Below are 15,110 nucleotides of genomic sequence, written 5' to 3' on the forward strand. Positions count from 1 at the left end.
AGTTAAAAAAGAATGACAGACATGTCAAAAGGATACAGGAACCATCTCAAAGGTACTCCTGAATGACCAAAGTTAGGGCAATCTGATAATCAAAATAGTAAAGATAGTTTAAAATACATGTTGAATAACACAGGAGTCCATACTGATATAAAGAAATAAAAGAAAACTTCTTCCTTATAATACCAACTAATACACGTAGAATGATGCAAACAGAAATTACCATCATGGCTGTACCTGAATCAGGCACATGTTATCAAAGAAGGCTAAGGCCAATGGGCAGAAGTTCAGGAAGGAACAGAATAGTTTTATCAACTCAGTATAATTCCCCAAAAAGTATTTGTTAATTTCAAAGAGAAAAATGGTAATTTTATGGTATAGAAACCTGGCAGACACCAACATGACCAAGCGACTATGGTTACCATCACCAGGGATGAAGCAGGTCAACATTCTATGACCCTTGATGTAATGCACTAAGAGGAACATAGCAATATATCTGAGGTACTGCCACATACCAAGTAGGACTTCACGATCATGACCTCATCTTTTTGAGAAAAGGCTCAGGTGACCTATGCTAATTTGATAGTCATCGCATAAGACAAAAGGTCTGTGCTTTTTTTTTTTTTACCAGATGGGATCCTAGATGAGAATAGAGAAACGTATAGGATAAATGGTGAAATCGGAGTAAGGGCTCTGCATCAGGACAGTAATGATGTATCAATGCTGACTTAACGTTTTAGAGGACTGTATGATGGTCATGTATTATTGGAGTTAATACAAAAGGGTATTTAAGGGTACTGGGACATCATGTGCACAGCTTGGTCTTAAATGGTTCTGAAAGATTACTGGTAATGGATATGGACACATATGACAGAATGGGACAAGTGGGAGATGGGAGATAAAATATTGACAGGTAGGTTATCTGGGTGTTCTATAATGTTATCTTACAACTTAAACTTTTACGTAAGATGCAATTATTTTAAACTATTTCAAACTTATTTTTAATAAGGGAAATCTGCTCACTGAAGCTATAATGAAATATGGAAAGTTTTTAGGTGTTATACACTGATGTACTTCATACAGAATTCCAAACATAAGTTTCTATTTCTACATACAAAATAAATGTTTTCGTTACCATAGTTACCTTGTCCATTGGTTTGGGTTGTAGTTGGTGCACCGGCAGGAGCTGCAGGTGGTGGCTGAGCTTGCTGTTGATAATAGTGAGCATAGTAGGCAGCCCAAGCTGCTGAATTTGGATCCGTTCCTGCCTTAGCTAGAATAAACACAAATTCAAGGTTTGCATCTAAAGTCCATAATCTCTCTCTCACACACACACTCTCTCTCACACCCTCTTTGGCAAAGAAAGAGACCCCAAAATTAACTGGAGATCAAAAACAGTAAATGAGAAGTTTTAAATTCTTATTTTGTCATTATTTCCTTCAATTTCAGTAAAGTGAGGTACAGAAATTAAGTGACCTAATTCTTAGAAAACTAGTTGAGTGGCAGAATCGTAATAGGAATAAAGATCTCTTGCTTTCAAATCCAATTTGCCTTACAACATTCTGTGCCCTTTTTTTTTTAACCTAGTTTTGCCTCAAGCACAGCAGTTCTACGTGGTAGATGACTAAAGGAAAGGATTTCTAGGAACTATCTGTACAAGAAACAATTATTTTAAAACTGAGTTTTGTCCTGTCTTAAAGAAAGTCCTGCATTCTTTAAGAATCTTAAACAGTCATATTTCACCTCATCATATTTCACAGTAATTATCCTAAATCATACACTTGATGTCACTGCCCTACTTGAAATTGTTCATTCCAGAGACTTCAGGGCTGTCAAAAGCTTTTAAGTGCAACATTATCACCCAATATCTTTCATGATCTGACCCTCTGGCTTATCCTTTCCATTCCACCCTCATCTTCCCCTCTTTTGTCAGTATTTTTCTAACACTCAAGTTCTGGTCACAGTAAACTGCTTGTACTTTTCAGAAGTTCCAATGCTCATATCTGGCCTCAGACCTTGTTATGCTTTCTCTGGACTTGCACTCCTCATTCATCCTCCATAAAAACCAACTCATGCAATCACAGTTTGAGACTTCTTAGAAACAGAAATCCTCTTCTTGATTCTGTCCTTTATACCAAGAATACATCATGTGACACTACAGTATATCTTTATTAGTTTATATCACCAAGAAGAATGTAATTTCCTTAGGCAGAGCCTGTATCTATATGAAATCTGTTTATCCTTTATCCCATGTGGGCAGCGAGTCTCAGCTGCTTAATAAAGTTTAGTGAAGTTTGAGGAAAAAGGAGCAGGGATTTCTAGAGTGATACAATTTTTAAGGTAATACAATTGTAAGGCATTATCTACCCTCCACATCTTCCAAGTAAAAAATGTATTGCTTTTCTAAGTTGGATTACCTGTGTACTAATACAAATATTTCACTTGACACCATCTCTGGCTAGAGAAACTGAGATAAAACAGAGTTTGAAAGGCAATACTTGTACTCTTGAATGTGTAGACTGTATTAACAAAACCAGACTTACAGTTAGATATAATACATATGGAGAATTTACTAATTATTCACTCAACATGATATCGTTTCATTTATCATTTTATAGGTAAGAAAAAAATGTTAAACTGACTATAAGTTTCATCTAAATCAATTATGTGGTTTTTACATAACGCAAAGTCTAATATAAGCAATATCTAATCCTAGCTGCCATCTTAGCTAATGGGTTACTTCTTTTCCAAAGACAGTGCCGCAAACCATATTCATCAACCAATTCTTACAGTGGTGACTTCACTACTACTCCCAGAGGGAAAAATGAGACTGTGATACAGAGACTACTTATTCCCATCATTTCTCTCAATCACGTTACTGATCCGAACAGGGCTCATACGGTGCAATATTGCAGATCCAAGTTCCCCAATAGAAATTCACCCCTTAACTTGCTCTAACTCTTGAATCTCTTAAATTATCAGATTTCTCTGCTTAATCACACCATCCCAATTAGCTTATAAGAGGGAAGGAAAAATCTTTTCTTTCTTTAAAGACACTTAGGGACAACTAGGCTCAGTCGGTTGAGTATCCGATGCTTGATTTTGGCTCAGGTCATGATCCCAAGGTCATGGCATCAGGCCCTGCTATGGGCTCTGTGCAGGGTAAGAAGCTTGCTTGGGATTCTTTCTCTCCCTCCGCCCCTTCCCTATTTGTGTGCACTAAGATAAAAATGAAGAAAAAAATACCTAATAAAGATGTTTAAGCTATTATACACTAACTTATATTTGATCCTTCTATAAGTCCACCTATAATAGCATTGCTAACACTTGGGAGTGTACTTTTCTGCTGTAGAATGTAAACTAATCTTTGCATACCCACATCTTAGCACACTCAAGTTGTTTCTTGAATGAAAGTTGTGGTTATTTGGTTACTGTCATGTGTAACCATATTTCAAAGAGCACACTTCCCAGGAAATTAAAGTATGTTACAAATATAGGGCCACATTTAAATAACAATGTTTTAATAAAATTCACTAAAACAATTTCATTTAAATCAATTATTTAGGTTCTTTCAAGAAATAAATACACTAGTGTGGAAAGGAATCCATAATTCAGTACCTTCCTTGAAACTACTCCAGTGAAAGAGGCCTAAAAGATAGGTAGTAGGTGAGAAAGAAGGATCATCAATAAATGTTAACTGGTTTCAATGAATGCCCCTTTGACCATCATGGAAAGAAAACTAGAGGGTGGAAGATGCAATAACAGAATACAATGTAATATATATAAAATCCAGATCGAAACAGAGAAAACATTTAACTAAACGTATTTTTAATTTCTAACATGCAGACATTAAACAGAGGCCTGATTTTTACTAATATATGAAATTACATAAGGAATATTAAAAGATTAAAACAGCTTACATATCTTATTTGAGAACTACCAAGTTCTCAAATTTAAGTATTAAATGCTCCATTAGATGCTCACATAATTATACAAATAAATGTACACTCTTCTTTCATGGACAATGTCACAATTAACACATCATACATTTGATGGCACTGGAATCTAAAACTAAGACACTGTACTTCTTCCTATAGCTTCTGGCTTTTAGCACTCTGTTCTTATCACTTTGAAAGGAGAGAAAGTCAACGTAGGTAGAAAAAAGTTACATGAAAACATCATATTCACTCAGTCTCATACACTGTGGTAAAATCAGAAACTAAGACTCCTGTTGAAAGAGTGAAACAAGTGCGAAAAATGCACACAATGTAGAAATGACACTAGAAAATTTAAGAGTATATATAACAGGAGAGGCAAACAAAACTACAGATTACACATGAATGATAAATGTCTTTTACCTGGATCAGGAGGGGCCTGCTGCTGCCAGTGTGGATATGCATTTCCCCACCCCTGGGGGGCATAAGGAGCTGGAGGTCCACTGAAAAGATAGAAATCAATATAAAAACACAATTTACCAAAAGCTAGAATGTTTGGGGAAAACTCCAGAATCAAACTCAGTACTTACTGAGGAGCAGGGCCAGGTGGTCCTGGATTGTAAGGTGCAGGGTTGTATGGTCCCATTGGAGTTCCAGGCCCTGGAGGCCCAGGAGGCCCATGGGGGCCTGGGACACCATGGGGCCCATGGGGTACAGGTGGCCCTAAAGGATTTACTGGGCCCTGTAAAAAAGCAAAGAGATGTACAAAAAAATCAGAAAAACAGCAATGGCTTAACAATTCAAAGGCCAAATAACACCAACAATATATTTTAGATTTTCCTTCATTTCCTCATTCATGTTGCAAAAAATTTTTTAATTTTTTTAATGTTTACTTATTTTAAGAGAGAGAGTGGGTGAGCAAGCAGGGGAGGGGCAGAGAGAGACACACACACACACACACACACACACACACACACACACACACACACACAGAATCTGAAACAGGCTCCAAGTTCTGAGCTATCAGCACAGAACCCAAATCAGAACTCAAACTCAGGGAACTGCAAGATCATGACCTGAGCCAAATTCAGACACTTAACTGACTGAGCCACCCAGGCGCCCATGCTGAAAAAACTCAACTCTACCATATTAAATATTAAGACCTGAAGATTCATTAAAATCAACAGCATCAGCAAGGAACTGAAACATCTCCTTTATCTTCCATTCTCTTCCTTTCAAACGAATTCCCTTTTCCATTATTTCCCTTTCTTTTTTATAATTCTTACTTCTACTACACTTCTTTATTATCTTATCATGGAAGTGTATCAAATACCATGTTTTCCCTAACTTTTCTTTCTCTACATCTATTCAGCATCTACTTTCCTAACAATCAGACAACCACCTTGACAATATATTCCCCAAATTGCTAAGGCTTCATACTGTGAACTACTGGGTACTTTATCATGTAAAGTAACAACTAGTAACTTTAGTAACTCAAAAAACTAAACTCCTCTTCATAACCTTTGTGCCCCAGAACCCCATTTAAAATCAGTAATTCAAATTCATTTCCTCTCTTCCCCTTTATCATTAGTTTCTAAATACCCTATCTTCATATTCATATCATACCACTTAATAATGCTTAGTTGATTTTCCTTTTGATAATCCAAATTAGCTTTCATGAAGTTAATACTGATCATGTGACATTTTGAAGAAAAATGCTTAAATCACATTTAGTTGTCTATTCCCTCACTACAAAATAATGAAGCTAAACTTTGTAATTTTAAAAATTTTAACGTTTATTTTTGAGAGAGACAGAGCGTGAGCAGGGGAGGGGCAGAGAGAGAGGGAGACACAGAATCTGAAGCAAGCTTCAGAATCTGAGCTGTCAGCACAGAGCCTGACACAGGGCTCGAACCCACGAACTGTGAGATTATGATGTGAGTTGAAATCAGACGCTTAACTGACTGAGCCAGCCAGGCACCCTAAACTCTGTGACTTTTCAAGTTCCTTCTATTACTTTACCTCTTTAAATCTGCTTTCATTATCCTTCACTTCTATTATCCATAACCAATCCCTTACAAAAAGTAAAAAAGGACTACTGAAAAAGTAGCAACATTTTCATAGGGTTATGTACGAGGCACTCTTTTAAGTGACACAAACCTCATATCATTTGTACAACCTGTAAAATAGCTATTATTATCCTTATTTTCAGAGAAAGAAACAAGAGGCAAACAAGTATAAACAACTTTCTCCAAGGTCACACAGTAAATGATTCAGAGTATTTTAAACCTAACAGCCTGATTCCAGATTCCATGCTCTTAACTATCAAACTAAACTGCTTCTCTAGAACCTATCTTGTTTGCCCATCAATCCAGAAGAAACCTTGATCCATGCATGCTAAGGATAGTAAAATCCAAAACGTTAATTCATTTTTCTAGCATCAACCTCTGCCAATACTGGGTACATAATTATTTTCTTCATATTTTCAATTACACTTATATTTAAAATTTTTTTCAATGTTTATTTTTGAGAGAGACAGATCGTGAGTGGGGGAGGGGCAGAGAGAGAGGAAGACACAGGATCCGAAGCAGGCTCCAGGCTCTGAGCTATCAGCACAGAGCCCAACGTGGGGCTCAAATTCGTGAACCATGAAATTGTGACCTGTGAATTGTGATGTAGGACACCTAACTGAGCCACTCAGGTGCTCCTATACTTATTAATTTTTTAAATGTATATTTGAGAGAATGAGAGAAAATAAAAGCCCATGTGAGCATGCGGTGGGGCGGGGCAGAGAGAGAATGAGAATCACAAGTAGGCTCTGTGCTAACAGTGCGAGTTCAATCTCATGAACCTGGAGATCATGACCTGTGCTGAAATCAGAAGTCAGCCACTTAAGTGACTCAGCCACCCAGACACCTGTATTTTTAAGTAGGCCTCATGCCCAGCACTGAGCCAAATGCAGGGCTCAAACCCAGGACCCTCAGATCAAGACCCAAGTGGAGATTTAAGTAGGATGCCCAACTGACTGAGCCACCCAGGTGCCCCAACAATTACACTTATTAATACCACAAAACTTGCAATATTTGTATATGTTTTTATAAGATTTTCTTTTAATTTCTTAGTCATCTCTATATCCAACATGGGGCTCACAACTCACAACCCTAAGATCAAGAGTAACATGTTCTACTGACTGAACCAGCCAGGTACCCCTGGTAAGATATTCTGTAAGTGTCTTTTATACATTTATTTTTGTCTTTCCCAGAAGACAGAAACAGTATCTAACTTCTTTTGTATCCCTTCCACAATATGGCAATCATCAGGGAGAACTTTCCTAAGAAATTCTAATTATTATTATTCAAAATGCTCCCTTACATCCTATAGTAAAAGAACACAGTTAAGACACTACATCCTCCTCTTATAAGAAAGCACAATCAAGACTCTTTATACTTTTTTTGTAAAACCACCAGGAAACTTATCTAAAGGAAGTTTCCAAATTTGTGTATCAGAACTGTCTGTCATGTGTAAAGGTGGAAAGCATTCAAATAGTATACACTTTAAAACTCCCCAAATGACTGTCAATCTAAGATGGATTTGTAAATTTCTACTCTAAACTGGGGGATTCATCTAATACATATTTACCTGAGCAGGGTGGAGTACATTAAGCCCTTAATAAATACTGAATTCCCATTAACTATGTCCTACAAGTACATTCTACAACCCACCCACCAACTCTTACATTGTATCTGCAAGTAATGCAGTCTATTATTTACTCACACAAAGTTCTACATACTTACAAATGTGTATTTAACTGAATTATTTGTCACTGCTGGACAATCTTTCCTGTTGTATGTGTTCTTTTTGTGGTGAAACCTACAATCTTAGACTAGAAATTGGCATTTCTTTATATAGCAATTATAGAAACATCTGAATTAATACCTTCTATTTAATAGGGTCTATGTAAATATCGTATTTATTTACTTTTTAAGTAAGCTTTATACCCAACATGAGGCCTGAACTCACAACCTGGGGATAAAGAGTTGCATGCTTTACTGACTAAGCCAACCAGGTGTCCCTATAAATTGAAATTTAAAGCATACTCACACCAATCTTTTCTTCTATAAGTTGCCGTGCATAGTCTATTTGCTGTGGAGTGCCACGGATTGTAAATAATTTCATATTAGGATCTGCATTAGGTGGAGGATTTCTCTGAAGCTCTATTCTTGCACCAGACTGTTGGCTTATGCTTTTTATGGTTTCACCTCCTAAAATCAAAACACAGTAATTTTTCTAAAGAGTCAAAGGATACAAAAAGAACTTCTTAAAAGAAAATGACCACAAAAGGGCCATTAGGAAAAAAGTTTAGAGCAGTATCCCATCTGCCAATATTCTATTAGAATTTTCCATTTATTCTACACTTAAAATCAAATTGTATAAAGCATCTCATGCTTCTAAAATACATTCAAGTTTCAAGACAACTTAGCATGTCTGTACCTAACCTTAATATCAACTGTAACAACAACAAAAAGTAACTCATCAAAATATTTGGTTCAAATAAATTGCTTTTACAAGTAACGTAACACTTATTAAAAGTCCTAAACTTTAAAAAGATGTAAGGAAAAAGCAAATGGCACAAAAACATCAAACCACTTTTTGGCTCAAAAGAAGTTTCTTACACTAATACACTATTGGTCCACCCTCTAGAAGCCAATGTTTTTCAAATCCCATTCTTTTTATGTGCATATAAGGCCCTCATTTATGTTTTTGTTACAAACCAACATAAAATAGAACCAAAGAAAAATCCTTGCTACTGATTTACAAGAGAAATAGCATCCAGAAAAATCAGGTCATGTGTTAACATTTTTACCCACACATTAAGACATTATTTAAAATACATTGCCTTTTCCTATTATTAATCCAGTTTTCCCTGTTGGTACAATGAAATTAAATTCCTGTAGTCCACCAGGTGGTCCCATGTTCCAGTTGCCTTGACCTCTACCTCTTCCTCGGCCACCAGGTCCAGGTCCACCAGGATTACCAGCCTAAGGGAAACACAAAGAAAAAAATAAAAGTCAGCACAGAAGAATATTCTTCTTTCCATGGTGAAGTCACTACATGTCTCTTTTCCTAAACCAGAAATTTAAAGAAGCTGAGAGATGACTTGGCCCAAATAATCAAATACTACCCACCGCTTGTTCTTTTTACACTAGGATGAATAAGACTGTACTTATGTAGCTGCCTTTCTGTTCCAAGATGTCTACCTCAAAGTTACCTTTCTAGCTATTAACAAAGCATTATCAGACAGATTCTGACATAAAACTAAAGGGGGAGGGGGGACACTTTCAGGCTTTCAAGAAAATAGATACTTTTGTGGAGCCTGATGCAGGGTTTTATCTTACGAACCATGAGATCATGACCTGAGCCGAAATCAAGAGTCAGATGCTTGACTGACTGACCCACTCATGCATCCTGGAAAGTATTTTTTAAATGAAAACAAAATAATGAAAATAGTAACATCTGTCAAACCTGAACACTTCGAAGGAGGTCTGTAATAATTTCTGCAGCGTGTTGACATCGGTCTGGAGGTCCTGTTATTTGTGCTATTCTATCAGGTGTTGTTCCATCATCTTCAAAATAAAAAACCAAAATGGATCTATTTAGCAACAAATGGACGTCAAAACAAATTGCTACCAACACCTAAAAAATTAAATATGTATACTCACCTGGCTTAAACTGAATTCGAACACCAGCATCATTTTGTATTTTTTTAATCATCTCTCCATTTCTTCCTATTACAATGCCAACAGCAAATCTTGGAATGGGGACCTTATACAAAGAAGACTACATATTAAGAAAGCCATTTCCTGAAAATTAATCTACCTCAAATCATTAAAGTAAAAACAGCACTATGCTCTGATATGCCATCAAATAGGGTAATGAGATACAAGTTATACATTCTACACTCTAAGGCAGAAACAGGGTGAGGGGATACAATGTTAGAGATGGCTTTGTAACACACAACAGAAAAAACACATATTTATCAACCAGTATACAACCATTTGTGAATGGGTATTTTTACTTACATCTATCCCTTCATTTCCACCTATTCTTGACCCATACTCATTTCGAACTTCTCTGAAACCACCTTGATCACGAATTAACTCTAACACCATTTCCTTGGCTTGCTGAAGTAGGGGGGGGAAAAAAATCACCCAATTTAGAAAGTATGTCTCAAAACACTGTAATTATTCATACATGTTTTGCCCATTCCGCCCCCAAATCCTTCTTTGTAAAATATAAACTTAAGTTTACTTGAACTTTGTATGGGTCTCCTGTAATCCTAAGAGGTTTGTCAGCACCAGTGTTCTGAGGTCCATCTTGAATCATAACCATTTTAACTCCAGCCCGCTCCTGTTACAGAAATCACAAGTATTAACAAAAGGGGAGTGGAAGGAAACAGGCTTCAAAATAGATGAAAAGTAGTCATTTTACAAACATAATAATACCTGAAGTTGTTTAATAGTTTCTCCCCCCTTTCCAATAACTAATCCTGCTTTGCTAGCTGGAATCATTATTTCTTGAACTGCATTTCCTGGTCCATCACCATGGTGGAAGCCAGGGGCTGGTCTTCCCTTTTCTACAATCTGGTCCAGTAACCGTTTTGCCGATCTGTTAACAAATAAAGAGTCAAAGAGTAAGTTACAGCATAATCAAAACCTTAACGCAAACAGAGAAATACAAAATAGTATGATCAGGTACTTCCATTCTAATTCAGGTTTAGGGGGCTTAACACTAATATAACAAAATTTTTTTATTAAAAAATTTTTTTTCAACATTTATTCATTTTTGAGAGATAGACACAGCGTGAGCAGGGGAGGGACACAGAGGGAGACAGACACAGGATCTGGGCTGTCAGCACAGAGCCCAACGCGGGGCTCAAACCCTGCTTCGGATTCTGTGTCTCCCTCTCACTGCCCCTCCCCCCCTCACACCTCTGTCTTTTTCTCTCAAAAGTAAATAAACATTAAAAAAATATGAAATGAGGGGCGCCTGGGTGGCGCAGTCGGTTGAGCGTCCGACTTCAGCCAGGTCACGATCTCGCGGTCCGGGAGTTCGAGCCCCGCGTCGGGCTCTGGGCTGATGGCTCGGAGCCTGGAGCCTGTTTCCGATTCTGTGTCTCCCTCTCTCTCTGCCCCTCCCCCGTTCATGCTCTGTCTCTTTCTGTCCCAAAAATAAATAAACGTTGGAAAAAAAAAAAAAATTAAAAAAAAAAATATGAAATGAGAAAGGTAGCAAGTGAGTCAGGCCTTGATAAAAACACTTTTACTCTAAGTGGTGAAGCATTAGAGGATCTGAGCAAAGTAGGGATATGAACTGATTCACATTTTAAAAAGATCACTATGGCTATACTAGCATAAGGATATACTACTGCTGAACAAGGCTAAAAAGAATGGAAACATATTGAAATACAGGCAAATGATGTCACAGACAAGGTGACAGTATAGAAATGGCAAGAAGAGGCTAGATTCCAAATCAATTATGAAGAAAAATGACCCAAGAGTTCCTTATGGATAAATTGAGGCATGAGAAAAAATTAAAACAGAGTTGCCATTCACTGAGATGAGTAAGAGGAGTAAAAGACAAAGCAGGCTGGGAATGGGATGGAAAACAATTTCCCCTTTATAACAATCTGATGTTTGAGATGTCTAGTAGACATTCAAGCAGAGATACTAAGTAAGCAGCTCGACAGGAATCTAGAATTTAGAAAAAGAGAGCAACACTGAAGTTAAAAATTTAAGAGTACATAAAATTTATGATATCTAAAATTATATATTAAATGAAATTTAATAGAGTAAATGAAGTACTCTAAGGAGCACATACAGATCTATTTTAAGAGGACTGAATTTGGGGGCACTTTCACAACAAAAGGTCAGAAATATAAAGCAGGACAACCAAGAATGACTGAGAAAGGGCAGCCAGGGAGCTGGCGATTTCTAGGAAGATTGTTCACTGTGTCAAACAATGTTGATAGGTGGAATGATGAAGAATCCATTTGTGATCTCAGAAAGAACAATTTCAATAGAACCACGGGAATAAAACTGATTCATACATGTTCAAGAAAAAATGAAAACAGAGGCAGATGATACCGCAAATAGAGCTACTGCTTTTTAGTTTTGTTGTATAAGGAGGCAGAGAAATATAAATGTGGGGGTTCAAGGACGGTTTTTGTCAAGATGAAGGAATTTTCAAGCATGTTTATATGTTGTTAGAAATTATCTAGAAAATGGGAAAATTAATAGCGCAGAACAAAGTTGGCTCAAATGTACGGGCAATATCCTCTGGTAGGAAGGATACACTGGCCTCAGGCATAGGATTTCATACTTACTGGACAGATTCAGGTGTTCCAGTTAACATACAAGACCTTTCTGGAAGGCCACCACTGTCTACAATTAAAAACAACACCAAACAAATTTTAGGCCTAGAGAAGATTAACAGCATCATTCACTAGCTACTGACAAAAACATGCTAGTTTTCTAGTCATTTTGAAAACAGCAAGAGAGTAACATTACCAGGAGCTATCTGTATTTTGCATCCAGATTCTTGTTGTATGCGTGAGATCTGTTCACCTCCTCTGCCAATTACTAGTAAGAAAAAAGAACATTAGTTGCTAAAAGACTATAGAGTATGTTTTGATTGTTGTCAAAGCTTTAAAAATTAGGTTACTTACTAAATCCAACCATTCCATCTGGAACTTTGTATTCTTCTGTCATTACAGACCTGCTAAAAAATAACAAAAACTAACATTTTCCTTCAAAGAAAGAAGCTCTGTTTACACATAAAAGGTAACCCACGAACAAAAAATCGAAGTCTAAAGGCTTAAACTAGGTTTTCAGGCACATATTCATAGTCAAAATACAGCTTGAGTAGTTCAAGTCAGAATCAACACATCAAGTCAGAAGGTATGGTAGATGAACAGTCTAAAGGCATGAACTACAAAGGAGTTAGGGTGGAGTTCAGGTAATGTTATCTTAGTGATTATTCACTTTAGTTCTTTTAAAATATGGCTAACTCCACCCATCCTTCCAAATTATAAATGTATCTCACTCAAAAGGTAAAATTATCCTTCTGTATCACCTTCTTAAATGGAGGGAAATTAATTCTTATATGCAAAATAAAATGCAGACACATACTCGTTATACACTAACTTGGTTGTGTTTTCACCAACAGTTAAACTAAAATTTGCAAAGAACTCTTGAAAAAGCATTTCACTATACCTTTGTTGCTGATGCATCGGTGGTAACTGTGTTCCAAAAGCTACCAAAAAATCAAATAAAAATAAAATGAAAACTAAGTTTCCCACATATTTAATACAATTATATCCAACAATTCTAAAATCTTTCCTCAATACACACAGTATCTTTAAGAGAGTAAAATTTTATGCAGAATACTTAAATCAACATTGACAGTGGTCAAGAAAGTCACTGTAATGGCAGAGATCATCAGCAATGACATAGGAAAAAAACCGTCCTTTCTCAAGGGGTGCAAGCTTAAGTTAAAAATGGAATTATAAAATAAATTGAATACAAAAACAATTTAGCAACCAAATCTTATTAATATATACCTGGCCATAATTGAAGTGGGAGATTATAAAGACATGAAATACATATTTACAAAGCTATTCACGGCCTTACACTAACTCCAAAGATACGCAACAAAAAACAGGAACAAAACCCTTGTATTAAATTCCAGTTACTTTAGCTTTTGACCCAATTTAAAATACTTACAGTCATTTTGAGGAGCAACTTTCTTAGCATCTGGTTGATCTGCAAAATTAAGAGCTTTTTAACTTTTTGCCAATAAGTACAAATACAAGACTTAGCTAACCCGTGCCCAAGTAAGAATAAATATCAATGTAAACACTTATTGAAATAGCTGAGGGTAATTATCATTTGAACCAAAAAGTGCCAATACTTATCCCAGACTCTTAATAATCAAAAGAAACATTACATTTCTTTAATTCTTTTCATGTTTAAAAGATGCACAGACATTAAAAAAAAATTCTTTTTGATTGTATCAAATCACTGACCTTAATGTATGTTAAGCACTTTAGAATGATACAAGACAAAGTACTTAGGTCCATTACTAGCAAAATATCACATGCTAAAGGCTAATGATGCTTCCCACTGTAGGAACTGAAGACTGGAAGAAAAACAGAACCTATCAGAACGTGAAAATTTGACATATCAAAAGTTGAGTGTATCTGACAGTGACCACAAGGCTATGCAAAATAAATAAAAAAAATCACATTACAAGGCAATCTCAATCTAGACTATTCTATTGCTCCTAACCAAACATTTCACGGCATAAACTTCAGCAGAAAAACTCAAAGCAACTACATGAATACCTTCAGCTACATCCTTTACACAGATGAATACAATTCATACCTTAGAATAGACAACCTACATCTGAAAGTACTACATTTTCCTCCCCCCTTCAAACTTAAATGTTTAAACATCAGAATGTTGTGCAGCAAAAATTCAGACACATAATCCAAGAAATATTTGTGTCCATTTAAGAATCCACTGGTTTATTTCACGTTTACATACTAAACACAGGTAATAAATAAAAATTCCTGCCTTTAAAAGGAGAGGGCATTCCCTCCCAGTGTGTTGTACTGCTCGGACTTGTCCAAGAGCCATCTACACATAAAATAAAAAGAATACATTACATACAACATCTGAAGCATCATTAGCTCATTTTTTTGTATATCAAAACCTCACTATAAATGTGAAAGACACTTAAATAAAAGAAAACCAAGTACACCTGGTCAAAAGCTACAAATACATTCTATAGGCTCATTCAGAATCCTCCTTAAAAAAAAAAAAGTTAAATAAATAAAATGGCAAAAAGAAAATGTATCAAAATTCATATATCAAATCTAAAACAAAAAAATACTTGCAGACTTCTAAGTTCAGAAGCTTCAACAATTATGTTTAAAAAAAAAAAAAAAGCACTGTAAATCTACTGTTTTAAGCCACATTTTGAGTTAAACCTGAAACACAAAACAAGGTACTGAAACAAAAAAAGTAACATAAAAAAAAAAGGTATAACCTGCAACACACTAGAGTAGCAAGCTATAGCAACATCAACCTTTAAAGTGAAATCTGAAATAGTAAAATA

The 15,110-nt window shown here is 36.0% G+C and overlaps 1 protein-coding gene across 21 annotated transcripts in view; it reads right to left on the reverse strand.

Moving 5' to 3' along the window:
* The window catches only part of FUBP1 (far upstream element binding protein 1), a 33,610-nt gene that overhangs the window by 12,073 nt on the left and 6,427 nt on the right, over nucleotides 1–15,110 (reverse strand). For 10 of the 21 annotated variants that reach the window (XR_005788673.1, XR_005788670.1, XR_005788671.1 and 7 more), the window contains exons 3-18: nucleotides 14,567–14,629; nucleotides 13,715–13,753; nucleotides 13,205–13,244; nucleotides 12,658–12,710; nucleotides 12,500–12,571; nucleotides 12,316–12,373; nucleotides 10,436–10,598; nucleotides 10,242–10,340; nucleotides 10,013–10,114; nucleotides 9,653–9,755; nucleotides 9,456–9,556; nucleotides 8,830–8,971; nucleotides 8,034–8,194; nucleotides 4,523–4,674; nucleotides 4,356–4,435; nucleotides 1,133–1,270 (exon numbers count right to left, since the gene is read on the reverse strand). Coding sequence is in view for 16 of the 21 variants with exons in the window: in XM_040470707.1 (XP_040326641.1) it covers nucleotides 1,133–1,270; nucleotides 4,356–4,435; nucleotides 4,523–4,674; nucleotides 8,034–8,194; nucleotides 8,830–8,971; nucleotides 9,456–9,556; nucleotides 9,653–9,755; nucleotides 10,013–10,114; nucleotides 10,242–10,340; nucleotides 10,436–10,598; nucleotides 12,316–12,373; nucleotides 12,500–12,571; nucleotides 12,658–12,710; nucleotides 13,205–13,244; nucleotides 13,715–13,753; nucleotides 14,567–14,629 (1,566 nt within the window). In the remaining 5 variants the exon portion in view is untranslated. The remainder of the gene's footprint in view (nucleotides 1–1,132; nucleotides 1,271–4,355; nucleotides 4,436–4,522; nucleotides 4,675–8,033; nucleotides 8,195–8,829; nucleotides 8,972–9,455; nucleotides 9,557–9,652; nucleotides 9,756–10,012; nucleotides 10,115–10,241; nucleotides 10,341–10,435; nucleotides 10,599–12,315; nucleotides 12,374–12,499; nucleotides 12,572–12,657; nucleotides 12,711–13,204; nucleotides 13,245–13,714; nucleotides 13,754–14,566; nucleotides 14,630–15,110) is intronic. The other 11 variants (XM_040470722.1, XM_040470721.1, XM_040470720.1 and 8 more) reach the window with 7 other exon arrangements.

This window comes from Herpailurus yagouaroundi, unplaced genomic scaffold (genome assembly GCF_014898765.1).
Source record: "Herpailurus yagouaroundi ecotype Mexico unplaced genomic scaffold, PumYag 77, whole genome shotgun sequence".
NCBI lineage: Eukaryota > Metazoa > Chordata > Mammalia > Carnivora > Felidae > Herpailurus > Herpailurus yagouaroundi.